The sequence below is a fragment of the Salvelinus namaycush genome, chromosome 40, assembly GCF_016432855.1.
Source record: "Salvelinus namaycush isolate Seneca chromosome 40, SaNama_1.0, whole genome shotgun sequence".
NCBI lineage: Eukaryota > Metazoa > Chordata > Actinopteri > Salmoniformes > Salmonidae > Salvelinus > Salvelinus namaycush.
Genome location: NC_052346.1, coordinates 6,390,619 through 6,410,954, shown reverse-complemented (window position 1 = coordinate 6,410,954; position 20,336 = coordinate 6,390,619). Strand labels below are relative to the sequence as shown.

The window sequence follows — 20,336 nt, the reverse complement described above, 5'->3', positions numbered from 1 at the left end:
GTATGTAACGTATAGCCCATTACTTTGTGTTTTTGTGTCTGATGCCATGAGCATCTTACGTCTGAGTGAACATGTGTCTGCGAGCTAAGTGTGGGTGGAAGTGTGTGTGTGGGCGGCAGAGTGTGCTGTGTATGTGGGCGGAAGTGTGGGTGTGGGTTGAGAAAAGTACTACAATCTTAGAACTGATGAGGTAGTATTATTACAATAAACTTGACGCCATTTTTAGATCAATGTCACTATGTTGATTGTGCATCTATATGTTCATAAATGCAGCAGCTGAAAATTCTGTGAATTTCCCCCCAGTAAATAGTGGTCTGTCTATTACAAACAGATACGCCAGACTAGTACCTAATGACAAACACAGGCAGGCTAGGGGATTGATCGGCCCACACTCAGGGTCCGTAGTGGGCTTCTCAGAGTCATAATGAATGGAGATTACATTCCTAAACCCCGGGGGTTTTACCCATGTGGGTGGGCCTACGATCACGCAGGTTCCAGAGACCCCCTCAACGCCCACCGCCTAGCCCAGCTAATGTGTGTCATATTATCTTCCGATGTACTCACTCACTCACTTATCCCCATCACGACTGGGCTGGCTCATAGGGCAGCAACAAAGGCTCTCCACTTCTGCCGGTCTTCGGCCATCTTCCCCACTGTGCACCAGCTCTGATGGCGTTGGAGCTCAATCTGCTAACGCAGGGGAAATATCACTTCACACCGATGCCAAGTATAGACTCGTGCTCTTAAATGACGGTTTAATATGATCATTTATTTCAGAGACATTGCATTGTATCCTCAGTCTATCAAAGATAACCCGGTTCTCTTTATAAAAAAACGAGTAGAACTGATGAAACAAACTGTGCAAACAAGAAAGTGAGTCAAACTAATGTTGGTGCTCTCTTTGAAGCGAAAGCCAAACAATTTTGCATGATTATTGCCGGTAAGTTTTTGATCTCAACCCAACAGGCATGAAAAACAACAGCAGACGCTAGGGATTAGGATCCCCCCCACTCACACGCCCACCCGCAAATCAAGTCCCTGACTCAGTCACAAAACCTCAGCAACATAGTTTGCCTCACATGTACTTTACAGTACTTATCATATGTACTCATCCAAAGGGATGAGTCTGTTTATCTCTCTCTGCACTTGACAAGAAACTGACATACCAATTATTTAAGTGCTGAAATGTTAAGTCAACTGCTTAGACCTCGATGAACCACTACTTAGGCCTAAATGGCTGTGGGTTGGGGGAGTCGTTCTACTCTTCCACACTGTCCTTGCTTCTTGGATCCTGCGGCTTTGCTGCCCGACCGGGTATTGGTGGGAGTAACCATGGCTCTGAGCTCCCCTGGTGTGCCTCCTGCAGGCTAAGGCTGGGGCTGGTGTGGGCTGTGGGCTAGAGGCTGGCCCTGTAGGCGTTATGTATGGTTGTATTGATGACGGTAGAGACAAAGCCTCGCACTGTGTCACACGGGGCACTTTTTCTCACTCTGCAGGACATCCTGGGTCATGCTTAGTAGGGCACACAGCCACCACAGCACAACTGTTTGCAATGGAAAGCGACAATCTGTGCTCTAATTTGACACATTCAGGTAGTAGGCCTAGGCTACCACTTTCACTGTTTCAAAAATGTTTTCCACCAACTTAACAATATGACCCTGGTGACTGTATGTGACTTATGTGTAGAACTGCATCAGTTGCACTGGAAATCAAATCAGGCATTTTCATCTACTAGATGTTGTCAAAAGGTCCTAGGCCTACGATATACACAAAACACATAATAATACAAATAATAATTGAACTTGCATAGTGCTTTTCATTAAATAAAATAATCTCAAAGCGCACACAAAGCAAAACAAACAAAAACCACATTTAAATTGATGGTAGAGATGGATATTGAATCTCTCTATTTGGTTTGGGATGAAAGGAGTTGAGGCAGTTTGGATTGGAAAGGCAGTGTAGCTTCTGCGGAGGGAGGGGGCCTCGATGGTACAGCCAGAGAGAAACCAACACAGTCGGAACATTCCAATAATCAATTCACTGCCTCTCCGCTATAACACGTAGCACATGTTGAACTATCCTGGAGTGTCCCTAAAAGATCACGCAGGCCTACACCATGTCACACCTATCATTCCAATGATCAGCGTGATTATTACCATGTGTAGCTATTTCATCAGTGTACAGTACTGTGCAAATAACTAAAAGGATGCTGCTACAGTATTTACAACAGTCCCATGATGCCCTACTGAACATGGCAGCTGCTCGGTCCTATCATGTCCTAGCATGTTGGAGTGTCCACACCACAGGCATAAATAGGACCTGTTCACGACTCAACGCTTTCAGCAAAGCCATACGTAACCACAAGGCATTGCAGCGGGACTAATGTATGTGCGAGTCCGTGTGGTCAAGAGTAAACAAATATTATACTGGTGTTTGCCTCAATAAGATCGTTGAGGGACATGGGAATGTCATCATTTTTTATTAGACTTTCAGATGAACTGATTCATAGAGTACTTTCAGATGAACTGATTCATGAGAGTACTTTCAAATGAACTGATTCATGAGAGTACTTTCAAATGAACTGATTCATGAGAGTACTTTCAAATGAACTGATTCATGAGAGTACTTTCAAATGAACTGATTCATGGAGTACTTTCAAATGAACTGATTCATGGAGTACTTTCAAATGAACTGATTCATGGAGTACTTTCAAATGAACTGATTCATGGAGTACTTTCAAATGAACTGATTCATGAGAGTACTTTCAGATGAACTGATTCATGGAGTACTTTCAAATGAACTGATTCATAAGAGTACTTTCAGATGAACTGATTCATGGAGTACTTTCAAATGAACTGATTCATGAGAGTACTTTCAAATGAACTGATTCATGAGAGTACTTTCAGATGAACTGATTCATGGAATACTTTCAAATGAACTGATTCATGGAGTACTTTCAAATGAACTGATTCATGAGAGTACTTTCAGATGAACTGATTCATGAGAGTACTTTCAGATGAACTGATTCATGGAGTACTTTCAAATGAACTGATTCATGAGAGTACTTTCAAATGAACTGATTCATGAGAGTACTTCAGATGAACTGATTCATAGAGTACTTTCAGATGAACTGATTCATGGAGTACTTTCAAATGAACTGATTCATGGAGTACTTTCAAATGAACTGATTCGTGGAGTACTTTCTAATGAACTGATTCGTGGAGTACTTTCAGATGAACTGATTCATGAGAGTACTTTCAAATGAACTGATTCATGGAGTACTTTCAAATGAACTGATTCATGAGAGTACTTTCAGATGAACTGATTCATGGAGTACTTTCAAATGAACTGATTCATGAGAGTACTTTCAAATGAACTGATTCATGAGAGTACTTTCAGATGAACTGATTCATGGAGTACTTTCAAATGAACTGATTCATGGGGTACTTTCAAATGAACTGATTCATGAGAGTACTTTCAGATGAACTGATTCATGAGAGTACTTCAGATGAACTGATTCATAGAGTACTTTCAAATGAACTGATTCATGGAGTACTTTCAAATGAACTGATTCATGGAGTACTTTCAGATGAACTGATTCATGGAGTACTTTCAAATGAACTGATTCATGGAGTACTTTCAAATGAACTGATTCATAGAGTGCAGCTGATGGAGAAACCTTCAGGTAAAATGTAAAAATGATTAATTCCTTAGATGTAGACAACAGGCTTAACAATATTGGATAAGACAGCTGCCACGGTCAGTCTTGTCTCTTGAGACTGTTATTGTAGAATCACTTTGTATAGAGAACACCTAATAATGATAATGAAGGACATTAATTGCTGTGTTCAAAACAAAGACGACTCGGGGGAAACAAGTCCAATAATTAAATCAATTTTTTTTTTCATCTTCAACATCAATATTAGGTTATATTTTCTGGCGAGACAAGGGATGTTGCAGATGGCATTGTGGTGTAGTTTCTGAAGAGAACACTATTACTGTCCTCCCACACACTCCCATCAGCAGCAACAGCAAGCACACCCTGACCTCAACACACACACACACACACACACACACACACACACACACACACACACACACACACACACACACACACACACACACACACACACACACACACACACACACACACACACACACACACACACACACACACACACACACACACACACACGGTTAGGGTTAGTCCTTCAATACGGTACACTACTGCCACCAAGTGTCTCCTCTTAGGATTTTAAAAACATGCCGGAATAGACAGCCATAATATAATTGAGACACCAGAAAAGCAGTGAAAGTTAATGATTTATCTACAAATACATTTTTATTGTATACACACATATCATTTCATCCCAAGAGTCAAAATAATAACATGATTGTCAGAAGCACGTGCAGGAAGACACAGATGAAATAAATACATTACATTCTAGAAGGCAACAATCCCTTTTGATCCTTTCTAGATCAAATTCTATTTACACAATGCCAGATCACACACACACACACACACACACACAGAAAGCTTATCATTCAGTACTTTTTACAGCACACAGTCATTGATGTGGAGTAGTGCTCACTGCTCCTTACCCCTTGCCTACTGTACATGTCGCAGGAACCAAAGGAGACACGCGAGTGAATGTAAGTACCGTCTCGAAACTCAACTCAAGCCTTTAATCAACTGCCGGAAAGGGTTGGTACTAGACAGTTGATGTGAAGCCTCAAAGTTACCAGGTGAAAAAGGCAGGGTGCTCCACAGAGCTCCCCTAGTCTGGTATGGGAGAGGGGTGGGATTCGGGGTGGGCCTTGCTAGGTATGCTGCTGGGGGAACCGTTACGGTGGTGTGGCGACTCCTGTTGCTCTGCGTTGTGTTCAGTCTCCACTGCCTTGTATTCAGAAGAGGTCTGATCATTTTGCTCCTGGCAACAGACGAGATAATATAACATCATTGGCTAATCAATCACGACAAAATGTTTTGGATACACTAAAGATATAACCAAACCATGCACTAAACTAGTAAAACAAACACAGGCACATAGGACGTTTGACAACATTTACCACCGCACGCCACAAAGACAGTGTCGAATTCACCTCTACAGTGCACACAAAGAGCAAACACAGTCTCACCTTCCTTGAGTTCACATGAAGGCGTGGGGAGAAATCGTTCACATATTGTCACTGTTAATCATACGATATAAAAATAAATCCCATTGAAGTAAAATATTTAAAAGGTTATAAAAAACAGAAGAACATGATTTGGCTTGAAATTCTTAAACTTTCGATTCGCATATCTGAGGACAAGAGTTCTCCCTTGAGATTTGACACATCTTTATAAGATGACTACCGTTCATCATCCTACCTGCAGTGGCTGTGTCTCTGAGGGTAGACTACTCTTGGCCATGCAGTACATCTCTCTGATCTGGCAGACAGCGAAGGCTATGGTGACCCAGGGGGATCCACTCAACACCCAGGCAGGTCTGTTAACATCCTCCTGCTCCTCCTGGTGCTTCGTCTTCTTAGCCGGGGGTCTAGGGTTAGAGCGGGGCACCATCACACCCACCTGGTAGTAGTAGTAGTAGTAGTAGTAATTAGTAGTAGTAGTACTAATAGTACACGCCATTGTCCCACAATGGGAAATTGGTTTGCTGAAAGAAGCAGTAGAACAATTTGGAGAGTTCTGACCTGACTCTGGTTCTGCATCAAGTCTATGGTAGCGATGGGAACTGGACTGGAAGGAACCGGAATGTTCTCTGCTAGCATCCTGTCCTCTATTGAGGGAATACAATATAGGTTATTTGTATATGGTACACTGTTAAAAATACGGGTGGTTTATAGTTAAAATATAAATATTTTGTTTTTGGTGCAATACATGAAGCAATCCACTAATCCATTCTATACAGAACAAATTCCTCTAACAGTGCAGGGTCTGTAAAAAATATGAACTGAGGTGCTCTCCCCTCCCTCACCCTTTTCCTCGTTCTGTCCAGTCAGACATTGAATGAAGGAGAAGATGAGGAGTATAACCAGGGAAGCCATTCCAATCCCTCTGAACGTCTCTGCAGCTCCTGGAACAAGAAAGATGCACTTTACAGATACAGAAAAAAACATAATGGTTACACTTTATATTAAGGTGTCATTTAACAGGGTTATGAATGGTTTATACATCGTTTATAGGCAGTTGATTATTAGTGGACATGTAGTTTATAAATATGTAATAAATAGTATAACTCATTGGTTCTCAAAATCATGTTCTAATATAAAAACACGGCTGTATGTCAAGAGTTGCTAAATTTCACTACTCAAATGGGGCTGTCAAAAGGGGCCGTTGTTGTCGCATCCGTACCAAAATAGTTGACGAAGATGCCCCCCACCATGGCCCCGCAGCCCCGTCCCAGCCCCAGGTGTAGACCCTGGAGGATACCCTGGGCAGAGGTCCTCAGAGCTGGGGGCACCGCGGCACTCAGGTAGGAGATACAGGCTGCCCAAACCGACGCATGGGTCACACCTACAGTACAAAGAGACAGACAGAAAGACAGACAAAACAAACAGTTTAGAAAAGTGAAATACTCTGTGTGGCTCAAATGGTAGAGCATGGCGCTTGCAAAGCCAGGGTTGTAGGTTTGATTCCCACGGGGAACAGTACAAAAATGTATGCACTCACGACTGTAAGTCACTCTGGATAAGAGCGTCTGCTAAATGACTAAAATGTAAATGATGCCAGAGGACAAACATTGATGGAGGTGTTAAACATTACACAGCCGAAAAGGATAATAATGCTTCTTCAAAGTAGGGGCGGCAGGTAGCCTAGCGGTTAAGAGTGTTGGGCCAGTAACCGAAAGGTCGCTGGTTTGAATCCCTGAGCCGACTAGGTGAAAAATCTGTTGATGTGCCCTTGAGCAAGGCCCTCAACCCTAATTTCTCCTGTAAGTCGCTCTGCATGAGAGTGTCTGCTAAAATAAAATCGTAAAATGTTATACATTATTTCAATAATAATGTCATATAGAAGAAAAAGCAGTCTGTCTTGTAGTATTAGCACCAATTGGGAAAACAATCTAACAGGAAACCTCGCCTCTCTTTTATTTCTGTCCTGTGGATAAGGAAGTGTTGACACTTAGACTTCCATTCATCATCAGTCAGGCAGACGGACTTCTCATTCCGTGACCACAGATTCAAGACGCCAGATCGATATATATATATATGCACATCCTTACGCTGAAGTAACGTGATTGTCATCTTACTTTGCTTTGTGGGCTGGGACTGCAAAACACTCCTCTAAGACACAGAGCTCAGGAAGAAGCTACAGCACCAAAGCAAACAGTGCCTCTCACTTATGGCCAGTAATAACGAGATTATTCTTATGTATTGAATATATTCTTATGTATTGAGTTTTTACTAGGAAAATTGTCATGAGGCGTAGGCCTATAAGACATTTTATCCGCCACCATTCAAAACACAACGCCATAGTCCTTGCAAGAATCATGGATGAGTACATTCACTATACAATACGGGGCCTCTGTCCTAGAGCAGGGGTTGGCAACAGGCTTCTTTTTTTTTGGCCCGCCAAAGTTTTTAGTAAAAAACAAACAAATAATCATCATATACACTACATGACCAAAAGTATGTGGAAACCTGCTCGTCGAACATCTCATTCCAAAATCATGGGCATTAATATGGAGTTGGTTCCCCCTTTGCTGTTATAACAGCCTCCACTCTTCTGGGAAGGCTTTCCACTAGATGTTGGAACATTGCTGCGGGGACTTGCTTCCATTCAGCCGCAAGAGCATTAGTGAGGTCGGGCACGGATGCGGTCCAATTCAGTCAGCGGTCCAATTCATCCCAAAGGTGTTCGATGGAGTTGAGGTCAAGGCTCTGTGCAGGCCAGTCAAATTCTTCCACACCAATCTCGACAAACCATTTCTGTATGGACCTCGCTTTGTACACGGGGGCATTGTCATGCTGAAACAGGAAAGGGCCTTTCCCAAACAGTTGCCACAAAGTTGGAAGCACAGAATCCTCTAGAATGTCATTGTATGCTGTAGCGTTAAGAATTCCCATCACTGGGGCATCCCGAGTGGCGCAGTGGTCTAAGGCACTGCATCGCAGTGCCACTAGAGATTCTGGGTTCGAGTCCAGGCTCTGTCGCAGCAGGCCGTGACCGGGAGACCCATTGGGCGGCACACAATTGGCCCAGTGTCATCTGGGTTAGGGGAGGGTTTGGCCGGCAGGGATATCCTTGTCCCATCGTGCACTAGCGACTCTTGTGGCGGGCCGGGCACAGTGCACGCTAACATGGTCACCAGGTATACAGCGTTTCCTCCGACACATTGGTGCGGCTGGCTTCCGGGTTAAGAGGGCATTGTGTCAAGAAGCAGTGCGGCTTGGTTGGGTTGTGTTTCGGAGGACACACGACTCTCGACCTTCGCCTCTCCCGAGTCCGTATGGGAGTTGCAACGATGAGACAAGAATGTAACTACCAAATGGATACCACGGGGGAGAGAAAAATATATTTTAAAATATTTCCCTTCACTGGAACTAAGGGGCCAAACCATGAAAAACAGCCCCAGACTATTATTCCTCATCCACCAAACTTTACAGTTGGTACTATGCATAGTAGTTTTGGTATAAAAAGTGTAAAATCACCAGGAATTCATCTAAAAATGTGTTTCATTTAGGAAGTTCGTTGACAAGTGTTTGCACACCAAAAAAAAAATAATACATAATAATGTGTCTCAAAATACAATCTCTTTTTGGGCTTAGTTGTGGTCAATTCGCAGTGTATAATTATAATTATTTTCTGGGCCCCGACCATTCTCTTCAACAAAAATCAGCCCACTCTAGTTGCCTACCTCTGTCCTATTGGTTATTGTGTACCCAAGGTGTCTGAAAGAGGGAGTGGAACAATATATTCTCCTGTCCAGTGTTTGACAAGACCCATCCAACCTGCTCTTAAATAATCTTTCATCTGTAACCACAGAAAGACAAACAGGGGTAACATTGTGCCTATTCACTAGTCATATGACATTACCAGGATATCCTTATTCAATTTTCTTTTGTTGATACTGTCTTTTAATATGACAATTTTTTATGTGATACTGTAATGGCCTTTTCACTTAAAATCAATATTAACATTCCTTTAAATTATATCTTATCCTGTTCTTGTTTAGTTGGCACGGAAAAAGGTGTTTTATAAGGCAGCAATTTCTTGAAATAACAGAGATTCCCGTCCTAAGAAGGCTCAATACAGCCCTTAACAACGGACTCAAAATTGAACCTTTCCTCACTCAGATGTCAACAGGAAGTAACGTCAATGTCGGACCTGCTCTCTCTTACCTTGTAAGACCTCCATAGGCAGAACTATCCATGCATTCTCCAAGTAAGAAATGTACAGGTAGCGTGCTGTGTTACATGCCAAGCCAATGTACAAGACCCTAAGTTAGGAAAACAGGGAGGAAAGAAAGAAATTAGTGATGAGATTTTCAGAGGTTAGGTACTCCGAGCAAAAGTTCTTAAGAGGAAGCAAACAGATTAAATAGGATGATGTATGGAATGTAGAAGCTTGTCGTCCTTAGAGCGTCTTTTGTCGCGTTAATTATCCAAGGTCTAAAGAGATGCCCTACTAGGCATAGTTAGTATGACTCTTTGCGTACAGTGCCCATTGAACTGGTGAGGCAAAAAGCAGTGGTACAAATTCTTCTTGAGACCTTTGCACTAATAGGTAACTGCATTACTTGCCGGGTTATAACCACCCAAGATGTTAAGAGAAGAATGTTTGAAAATTGTGCGTCAAAATGACATAGGTCACACAGAGCTGATAGAGTGGTGGGCCTCTCTCCTTAAACATAACACCACACTCTCAAATGTCCCTGCTCTGTGCTAGGTCTGTCTGTCTGTCTGACTATAGTAAACGCTCAAGGTCTGTGTGACGTTCAAGCAAGAGGCACTCTAAATGAACACGATTGTTTACATGCAGCATGTCTAGTTGGGGTGAAACGGGATAGCAAATGTGGAAATCCTCAGTTTCAGAAAATACTGTGTGCTTTGGTTGTTGTTGTTACTGTTGCTGTTTTTGGTAAAAGATTTGGCTAAAAGAGATGGATAATGCAATATCCCCTCCTCAACCACCCTCCCAAAAACAAGAACACCAACAACCCCATCCTTACCTGATGTGTCCCACCAGCTCGATAAACTTATGACTGGTGAAGTAAGCAGCCAGCTCCGACACATGACTCAGAACCGAACACACACCGAACAGCGTGGTGGTTCCCTTCAGGTCCTCTAGATGCCAATACAGGAAGGTGAACACAAAGCCGTAACCGAAGCCCATGAACCAGGCGACGAACAGCACCGTGCTGTACTGAACACTACAGAGCAGCCTGAGGAGGTCACTGTAGTGGAAAGGCTGTTCGGTGGTGGTGGACTCTGGAGTGATGGGGGTCTGGTCCGAGGTGGAGCTCTCGCTCCCCTCTGGAGTTGCCACGTTCCCGTCTACCTGTGTGAAAAAATGAAGGTGTAAAACAAATAATAATAAAAAATATTCTATTTAAAGCAGTATTTACTTCTGCTAAAGAAATTAGAAAGACTATTTCCACTTAGTGTGAGTTTTCATTTTCCAGTTGATTTACTTGTGGTATCTCTACCTCCTGGGGCCTCTGAGGCAACTCCTGTCTGTAGTCCCCACTGTGAAATCAAATCAAACTTAATTTAAAAGATCATTTTAAACCACCACACATTTACAGTAAAATAATCAAATAAAATATATTAAAAACAAACAGCAATTGTATGAAATAGATGAATAAAAGTACATAAAACAAAAAGGAAGTCTAAAATAACAATAAAATCATTGATTTAAGGCAAAGCTAAAAGGGTAGGGTTTCAAACATAATTTAAATTACGTCTGCCCCTATTACCTGTCGAAGTAGAATTGTGTTGCTACCACCAGGGCCAGGCCCATCATCACTCCAAACACTATGAAGGCCACCTGGAGAAGGAATGAAAGAAAGAGAGAATGAGTGAACGTATGAATGAGTGAACCACTGAACAAATTTAATTAACTCCGTTTTTTATTTAAGTATCAACTATGTTGCCCTTAGCAACCCATTGCTTATTATTTGTCACATTTTCAATGTCATACATTACCTGGTAGTTCTTATACTCGGGCAGGATACAGCCGACCACGCCGTCGATGAGCAGCGTAAGGTGGGTGTGGTCTATCCAGATACCCACTAGCAGCATGGTCACGCCCCAGCCAAGGGACCCCCACATTCTCTGCAGGCCGTAACGGTCCCGGTGCTTCCCCAGGTACTGTAACGTCACCGTGTCCACAATGGTGACTGCCGGCGCGCTGAAGAACTCCCCCACGATGATGACCAAGAGGATTAGGAGAAAGATGCTCTCGACCTGATCCTCGTTGTACTCAATGATGTACTCTCTGGGTTGGGTGGGGGCAGGGGTGGTGGAAGTGGTTGCCATAGTTGTTGAAGTAGTATTTGGTGTAGCTTGAGTGGTATTGCCCAGCTCGTGAGGCACCGATATGGAATGTGTGGTGGGGGCATGGGTAGGGGCAAGGGTTGGGATTTTAGTGGTCAGTGGCATAGTTGTGGTATTCTGTAAAAGCTGAGTGGTATTGGCTTGCTCATTAGGCACCACTCTGGGTTGGGCATGGGTGGGGGTGTAAGTGGTTGTTGCCGTGGCATTGCTTTGCTCGTAAGACACCCCTGTGGATTGGGTGGTATTGCTATCAGCACCTCTCCTATGCCTGCGGCGTACGCTATAGCCAGAATCAAGGCCATTCAAAACAGAAAGGAAGCTAGGAAAGTAACTTCGAAACAAATCCCGACGACTTCTCATCGTGTGATTGGTGGAAACGTCCGGTAGCGAGCCGTTAATTGGTATCATAGTCGTCAAGGGCAGTATTGGTGGAGCCACAGTGGTGATGTCCACCTTCTCCTTACAGATCATGGCAGCTGGTTTGACAAAGCCGATGCCACAGTTGAACACCAACCAACACAGCACAGAGAACAGCAACAATGGCTTCCCTTTCTTAAAACGATCGGCCACCACTCCCCAGAATGGAGCACTGCAGAACTCTATAAAGTACCGGATCCCAACCAACAGTCCACTACGGCTTGGCGACATCCCGAGCTGCTTGTAGTAGACGGCTAGGAGTGGGTGCAGGGAACCATATGCTGCATAGAAGAAGAAGTAGAAGATCTTGGAGATGAGGAGCTGGGAGTTGACACTAAGGCATATCCTCTCAAAGCAGCCTAGGTCTTTCAGTGGTGAGGCCATGGGTGTCTCTGGAGCAGACTGTGTGTCTGATGCTGCAGCAGACACTGGAGTGGAGCCTGGCTCTCGGTCGGTCTGCAGCTCCAGGGAAAGAGTGCTGAAGGGTTCGTCCAGGAAGTACTTCCTCTTCTGGTCCTCTTCATCATCCGATAGGATGACCACTTTGTCGTCTGCAGCCATCTCTGGAAGACAGGAAGCTAGATTCATGTTTACTGTAACCTAAACAGTAAGCTATATTGATTATCATAAGCATACAGTCTATGTGTAGCAATATCGATGTTACTCATATTGATGTTACACAGGAAACGGAAATCACTTGTTACTTACCTACTTCATGTACTTGATGTGCTGGTTAACAATATGCATAGTAAAGTTTGCTTAACTATATATATTTATATATTTGTCTGTCGTGACTACAACACAAAGCATATTGAAACACTATGCTATACAGTAAATATGTTTAGCATGGCTAGAATTGGCTACAATAAATATTAGGCTATCAACAAGTTGCACAAGTGGTGTAACAAATATAGTAACATTGTTACAACCTAATAACTCATGTTGCTCGTGAGTAGGAACGTCATATCAGAAGAACCGGTGAAACCGGTGGAGAAAAAAAATTTCACCGTCCAATGCGGAAGTATAAACGAAATGCATTATTTCACTATCAAATAACACTTTACACCAAATTGAATGAATAAAAGTACAATGTTTACTTTAAACAGTGCTGAACAGCGCACTTAAATCATACTATTGTAGATACGCAATAAAATAAAATAAAACGTCATAAATGTGAATTAGCACAGTTTCTCTTTAAATTGGAAATGAGCTTGGACGCCAATGTTGTCATCAATCTTACCTGCAAAAGTCCCCGGTCCGTGTTCCTATTCTTTCAACTATGACTACGCAGGTTCGGCGGTGGCGGTTGTGTCTCCCAGTCTGAAATCGAAAGCTTTCTGCATTGCCTACAATACAGCTTATTTCGTCGTTATCCTATGCATGCATGATACCGATGATATACCATAAGTAATATCCGTAAAGATTCATGCAAATATTCCGACCAATAAACACATCCTAGTTCAGGGCATTTAGACTAGAACTCCGAACTCGATTCGCCCAGACCATCCGCCTCGTGTGACGTCTCTACTATCTGTTAAAGCGAACCCAACCTCTAAATAGTGTCCCGCTGCCCTTCAACATACACCAACTACTGTAAATGCGTTTAAGAGCATGTTTATAACGAAGTGTAAAGGCAAGATGTGCAATTGTTATTATTAAAAAAAAAAAAAAATCTATAACATCTATAAAATGTATATTTCCTACATCATAAAGGAAATAGATAGAATACAATGCGGCTAGTGCACATTTCAATTTCGTTTAATGTATTATTTTTCACACCTGCAGTATTGTTCATATTGTATATCAAAGTATCTAATAGAACACTACAAATTCTGGTATTATTACAAATGGAGAAAGTGTACATATTGAGTAATTGATTAATACACTTGTGCACAATAAATAATTGGTGAAATTGTACAATAGCCTACTAAATGCCCTTTAAAATATGACAACGCTTATAACTGTCTCTGATAGATATTTTCGTCATGTTACTGTACAAATGTATTAAAAGGATTGTGTTGCCGAGAAGAAGTCAATCCCTAGTGATCTGAGTCAGACAAGTTGCCCTGCTCCGTCCAATGCTTTCCCCTCTTCTTCTTCTTTCTCTTCCTCTCCGCCATGACGATGGCCCCCAACACTGTTATCACCACGGTGATCGTGATAATCAGCACAATAACCACCTCGGCGATACACAGCTCCGTATCCACATCCATCAACCTGTAGTTCGCTAGTTCTGTCGGAGCATTACAGCTAAGATTATAGTAATCATCCAAGAAGAGCCTTTGAACACTTCTAAGCTTATGGAACACTCTCTGCAGGTCACAATTGCAGTTCCAGGGGTTTCCTTCCAACAGGATATGGGTACTGTAGGTATGGATGCTTAGGAAGGTCTTAAAGTAGATGGTGCTCATCTGGTTGTGGGCCAGGTTGAGCAGGGCCAGGGAGGTCATGGGTGTGAAGACACCCTCTTGGGTCTTGTTGATCTGGTTCCCCTGCAGGTTGAGGACCTCCAGGGACTTCAGCATGGAGAACACCCCGTTGTTGAGGGAGACGAGATGGTTGCCCTCCAGGTGGAGCTGCCGCAAGGTGGACAATGAGCCAAAGGACCTCACCTGGATGGAATAGAACAGAATAAAATAAAGCAAAACACAATATAATATAGTAAAATAGAACAGAACAGAATAGAATTGTATAAGTCCTGTATCACTTTATTTGATGTTGTTCAACAAACGTAAAAACAACCTCACCTGGATATTATGGATGGCGTTGCCAGTAAGGTTGAGCCTCTGTAGGCCATCCAGGTGCATGAAGCTCCTGCTGTCAAGGGTGTGCAGGTGGTTGTGGCTCAGCTGCAGCTCTCTCAGAGCATTCAGGCCCAGGGAGAAGCTCTCGCTCAGGGACGAGATCCTGTTTAATCGATAAATAAATCAATCAATGAATATATCCGTCCATCCATCAAATTGAATTGACAAAGCCCCTTTGACATGAACAGTTGTCACAAAGTGCTTTACAGTAACCCGGCCAAGACCTCAAAGAGCAAAACAAAAACAAGAGCACGGCGGCCAGGAAAAGCTTTCCACTACCTGTTACAGCTCAGGTCCAACTTCTGAAGGAACTCTAGCTGGGTGAAGGCCCCATCGGCCACAGCGTTGATGTTGTTGTCCTTCATAAGCAGAACCCTCAGTTTGCGTTCCATTCGGAAGGAACTCTTCGGAATAAAGGTTAGGAGGTTCATAGATAGGTCCAGGTGTTCCGTGTAAGGAGGGATGTGGTTGGGCAGTTGGGTAAAGAGGGCGTTAGTGCAAGTGGTGAGTTTCAGCTCCTCGTGACAGTCGCAGCCTTTCTCGCACGGGGTGCTGTGAGACTTGGAGTAAACCGCCATCAACAGTAGGAGACAAAAGAAGTACTGCATTTTGGCCCCTTACACCTGGAAAAATGAGACAGAGAAAGTGCGGTAACACTTAACATAAAGTTGTTGTACCTGTGTATTAAGGCTGTAAGTACACTAGCAACTACAGTCTATTTGCATGTTGTTGTGTAGTAATTTCGGAACTGGATTCTAGATAGCGTAATGGAGTTGAGCAATATAGCCCTGAAACGTTCAGCAAGTAGGCTACCATTATACAAGTATCCCTGACACAACAGTCTACAACAAAGCATCCATTTTGACCAAATATGGCAATTTGGCCGTAATAAAATAAAGAGAAAATATGAACCCTTACATGTGTGAGGAGCAGCAGATCTGTCTTTACTCACCCCGCTGTTGTTCTGTCAACAACCTGTCTGAGGCAGGTGGAAAACGTACCGAGGGAACCAGATGGCCCTCAGAAAGCAGAAGGGTGGCCCTATTGTTCAGGGCTGTTGCTGTTGAGAGAGAGAGAGAGAGAGAGAGAGAGAGAGAGAGAGAGAGAGCTTGTCAATAATTCACATCTCTGATGAGGAGGGGGCTGGAGAGGGGAGGGGGTTTAAAGAGATTGCCTGTAAACTGGGGCAACATCTGAGAATAAGGCAACACTTCCCTCTGAAGCATGAGCGTGTGGGTTATGTGATTTAAGGACAGCAGGTGTCTACAGGGGTGGAGGGGAGTGAGATGATCCACCATTTATGTAGCCTAGTTGATGAATCAGATATTTATCTGCTGAACCTGTTGAGCTGCAGTGAGAAAGATTATAGTAATTCCAACCAAATCCCTAACTTAGTTTCAATATCTATCCTTCAATCAATCCATCCACCGACATTAATCTGACATCTCAGTTTACCCACATAAGCCTTTTCCCGATCACCATGTGAAAGACAGAAATTGTTTCTTCATGGTGGATGCTTGTGGATAGTTAGCTTCTCCTCCACTTATCTGTTGTGTTGTGTAGCTCAGTTGGCAAGTGCATGGCACTAGCATCCACAATGCTGTGGGTTCAATTCCTGGGGGTATCAAATACACACAGCCTACTAAAAAGGTTTGCATTCCCTGAACTGTAAGTTGCTTTAGATCAGGGTTTCCCAAACTCGGTCCTGGGGCCTCCACTGGGTACATGTTTTGTTTTTTCCCCCTGCACTACACACCTTATTCAAATAACCAACTCATCATCAAGCTTTGATTATTTGAATCAGTTGCGTAGTGCTAGGGCAAAAACCAAGACGTGCACCCAGAGGGGGCCCCGGGACCAAGTTTCAGAAACCCTACTTTAGATAATAGAGTCTGCTCAGTGGCATACATAATCTAATGGCTGTAGATCAGGTGTCTGCTATGAAAGAGAAGTTAGACAGAGTTGTGTAGGGGTTTAAGTTTCATTCTTGCCCCTGGTTTTCCAGCAAGGTCTGACCTGGACAATTCTGTCTGTGACTGGAAACAAAGTATTGATATTTCAATGTAACAGATCTTTAGTCTGCCACACAAAACGTACACTGAACAAAAATATAAATGCAACATGCAACAATTTCTGAGTTACAGTTCATATAAGGAAATCAGTAAATTGAAATAAAATCCTTAGGCCCTAATCTATGGATTTCACATGACTGGGAATGAAGATATGCATCTGGTGGTTAAAAATACCTTTAAAAAAAAGTAGTGGCGTGGATCAGAAAACTAGTCAGTTTCTGGTGTGACCACCATTTGCCTCATGCAGCGCGACACATCTCCTTCACATAGAGTTGATCAGGCTGTTGATCGTGGCCTGTGGAATGTTGTCGCACTCCTCTTCAATGGCTGTGCCAAGTTGCTAGATATTGGCGGGAACTGGAATACGCTGTCGTGCACGTCGATCCAGAGCATCCCAAACATGCTCAATGGGTGACGTGTCTGGTGAGTATGCAGGCCATGGAAGAACTGGGACATTTTCAGCTTCTAGGAATTGTGTACAGATCCTTGCGACATGGGGCCGTGCATTATCATGCTGAAACATGAGGGGATGGCGGCAGATGAATGGCACGACAATGTGCCTCAGGATCTCTTCATGGCATTAATATTGCCATCGCTAAAATGCTATTGTGTTTGTTGTCCATAGCTTATGCATCCTGCAGATGAAGAAGCCAGATGTGGAGGTCCTGGACTGGCGTGGTGACATGTGGTCTGCAGTTGTGAGGCCGGTTGGACGTACTGCCAAATTCTCTATAACAACGTGGGAAGCGGCTTATGGTAGAGAAATGAACATTAAATTCTCTGGCAACAGCTCCGGTGGACATTCTTGCAGTCAACATGCCAATTGCACGCTCCCTCAAAACTTGAGACATCTGTGGCACTGTGTTGTGTGCACATTTTAGAGTGGCCTTTTATTGTCCCCAGCACAAGATGCACCTGTGTAATAATCATGTTGTTTAATTAGCTTCTTGATATGCCACACCTGTCAGGTGGATGGATTATCTTGGCTAAGAAATAAGCTTTTTGTGCGTATGGAACATATCTGGGATCTTTTATTTCAGTTCATGAAACATGGGACCAACACTTTACATTTTGTGTTTGTATTTTTGTTCACTATACTTACTATACTTAAGTCATTTACTACCCTAATCATGTTTGGATATCTTTACTTTTCCAATATAATTTCACTATCAATCTTACTGAAACAACATCACATTACTCTAATCTCCCCTATGGCTTTTCCGTTTGGAGATTGACTTCATTTGCATCAACAATATGTTTTGAACGACGCCAAAAGTCAAACACATAATGTCAAGTTTGTGGAGGAAAACAACAGTCAATGTAAAAGGGAATAACACATACCTTTTCCTGCCAGTGACATCCAGGGTTTTATCTGTTGTCCACATGTAAGAACAGAGAGAGGGCCGGTACTGGAAGGAGTGCATCGGTAAGCCTCCCCTTATAAGTCCCATAAACAAGGATGTTCTCTGTCAGAGCCACAAGACTACAGCTGCAAAAAGACAACCTCTCAGGGGCTAAATCAATGTAAATATCTCTATAAGTAGTCAACAGCATCAGAAGATTTGTGAATTACTATAAGAATAACACTGATGAATTTGTCATCCCCGCCCCGGATTACACAGACGCAGTGACGGTGACGTCACCATGCTCCACATTGCTCTTGATCTGTCCCAGTCTCCCAGAGTCTCATCTGTCACTGCGGTGTGATAGAACAGGGGTTGTCATGGAGACACCTGTCACCTGCTCCAGCCTAGCTGTGGGATACATGATTGATTAAAGACATGATTTGACCAACAGCTGGAGCAGTTGGATTGAGTGAACGTCCAATGGAAGCTCACAGGTGCTGGGAGGACCTCTCTAAAGATACTATATCATGGTTATGTAGTAGGATACACCTCTACGCACCATGCTGCCAGACCTGTAGGGACAATGGACGTGTCAGTGGCAGCAGAAAGTGACCTAAGTGAAATCAACATTCTAACATTAGAGCCATCTAAAGATGAAAGATAAGGGTGGATGAATGTGTGTACAAATCGACATTACATCTACATGGATGCCTGAATCAAATCTTTATTAGAACCATAATGCAGCCCAAACAAACAGGGGGGCATAAATGGGTTGTGGTGGTTGTGACGTAATGACTCCTCCTGTGCTTCTGTTGTTGACCAGCAGAGGGTATCAGTCACTCGTTTAAAATCAATACACACCAAGCTATTTTACAGTACCTTCTACCTTTGAATTTGGTACTGCATGTACCAACTGCTATAGTATTTTTGCTGTCATGTTGATCATGTCAAGTGAAGAGTGTCATGTGGTATTCAGATAGTTTCCTATCCTCATTGTATGCCAGCGCAATGGCACCCTATTCCCTATGTAGAGCACTACTTCTGACCAGAGACCTATGGTTCCCAAACAAAAGTAGTGCATTAGGGTGCCATTTCGGACTCAAGCAATGTTTGGGTCACATTTGATCAGCACATTGAAACATATTAGAACCACTGTCTGAGGACCTCTAGTCCTGCCAATGGTCCTCACATATCAAGGCTCAGGAGAAGACCCAGATGCAGACAGTTTCAAAGTAACAAAAGTTTATTACAGAAACAGGGGGGCAGGAAAACGACAGGTCAAGGGCAGGCAGAGGTCAGTGGTCCAGAGCAGAGTCCGAAAGGTACAGAACGGCAGTCAGGCTCAGGGTCAGGGCAAGCAGAGGTCAGTAATCCAGTGTGGTGTGACAAGGTACAGAACGGCAGGCAGGCTCAGGGTCAGGGCAGGCAGAATGGTCAAACACCGGGAAAGCTAGAAAACAGGAACTAGAGAAAGACTGGAGCTCGGGGAAAATGCTGGTAGGCTTGACGAAACAAAGCGAACAGGCAACAGGCAACAGACAAACAGAGAACATAGGTATAAGTACACTGGGGATAATGGGGAAGATGGGCGATACCTGGAGGGGGGTAGAGACAAGCACAAAGACAGGTGAAACAGATCAGGGTGTGACACTCACAGATCCATCCGACCTGTTTCCACCAGCATGCATTAGCCTGCAAATGAGACTAGTGAGAGAGAGAGAGAGAGAGAGAGAGAGAGAGAGAGAGAGGGAAGGAAGGATGGAGAGAAAGGAGGAGAAAGAGAGAAAGAAAGAGAGAGAGAGGGAAGGATGGAGAGAAAGGAGGAGAAAGTGAGAGCGGGAGAGAGAAAGGGACTATTTAAACGTTTGCCTTATAATGTTTGATAAGAATGAGGAACAGGGGGTCCATACAGAGCTTTATGACTGAAAGGAGGAACACAGAGGAACAAACAAAAAACTATAGGTTTAAGGTTACAATGCATTTTTTAAACAAGTAAGTGAACCTACCAATGATCCTGTGCACTTTGACTCAACAGACAGAAGCTTATGGCCAATTTGAGCAGTTTAATTTGAAATAGAATATGTGTGGGGTCATCAGAGTTTATGGGAATGTGTGAGAAAGAGCTGTGAAAACAGCCACTTTGCACTGCAAGCCAAGCTGTCTAAGCTGTCCAGGCTATCCAACAAACGTGGTAACGT

At 43.3% G+C, this 20,336-nt stretch overlaps 2 protein-coding genes across 2 annotated transcripts; both read right to left on the bottom strand.

The window, feature by feature from the left end:
* Window positions 1-4,329: 4,329 nt before the first annotated feature.
* Window positions 4,330-13,374, bottom strand: LOC120033752 (major facilitator superfamily domain-containing protein 6-A-like). The gene is made up of 11 exons (XM_038980207.1): window positions 13,157-13,374; window positions 11,149-12,479; window positions 10,920-10,990; window positions 10,635-10,689; window positions 10,173-10,501; window positions 9,343-9,440; window positions 6,356-6,517; window positions 5,979-6,077; window positions 5,695-5,780; window positions 5,372-5,572; window positions 4,330-4,931 (listed from the first exon to the last, which is right to left on the bottom strand). The coding sequence occupies exons 2-11, from the start codon at window positions 12,475-12,477 to the stop codon at window positions 4,779-4,781; spliced, it is 2,583 nt and encodes an 860-aa protein (XP_038836135.1). The 5' UTR covers window positions 12,478-12,479; window positions 13,157-13,374; the 3' UTR covers window positions 4,330-4,778.
* A 284-nt stretch (window positions 13,375-13,658) lies between these two features.
* On the bottom strand, window positions 13,659-15,337 carry LOC120033441 (insulin-like growth factor-binding protein complex acid labile subunit). The gene is made up of 3 exons (XM_038979802.1): window positions 15,000-15,337; window positions 14,664-14,823; window positions 13,659-14,528 (listed from the first exon to the last, which is right to left on the bottom strand). Exons 1-3 carry the CDS (start codon window positions 15,326-15,328, stop codon window positions 13,956-13,958), a joined length of 1,062 nt encoding a protein of 353 aa, XP_038835730.1. The 5' UTR covers window positions 15,329-15,337; the 3' UTR covers window positions 13,659-13,955.
* Window positions 15,338-20,336: the final 4,999 nt, after the last annotated feature.

Bases quoted from the DNA above. Each gene is read 5' to 3' on its own strand.
- LOC120033752 (XM_038980207.1), bottom strand. From the start codon at position 12,477: ATGGCTGCAGACGACAAAGTGGTCATCCTATCGGATGATGAAGAGGAC. The intron at 6,518-9,342 runs GTAAGAGAGAGC...TTTGTACTGTAG, and splicing joins GCCTATGGAGGTCTTACAAG to GTGTGACCCATGCGTCGGTT. The intron at 6,078-6,355 runs GTACGGATGCGA...TTCTTGTTCCAG, and splicing joins CATCTTCGTCAACTATTTTG to GAGCTGCAGAGACGTTCAGA.
- LOC120033441 (XM_038979802.1), bottom strand. From the start codon at position 15,328: ATGCAGTACTTCTTTTGTCTCCTACTGTTGATGGCGGTTTACTCCAAG. The intron at 14,824-14,999 runs GTAGTGGAAAGC...TCGATTAAACAG, and splicing joins TTGGACCTGAGCTGTAACAG to GATCTCGTCCCTGAGCGAGA. The intron at 14,529-14,663 runs GTGAGGTTGTTT...TATTCCATCCAG, and splicing joins ACGCCATCCATAATATCCAG to GTGAGGTCCTTTGGCTCATT.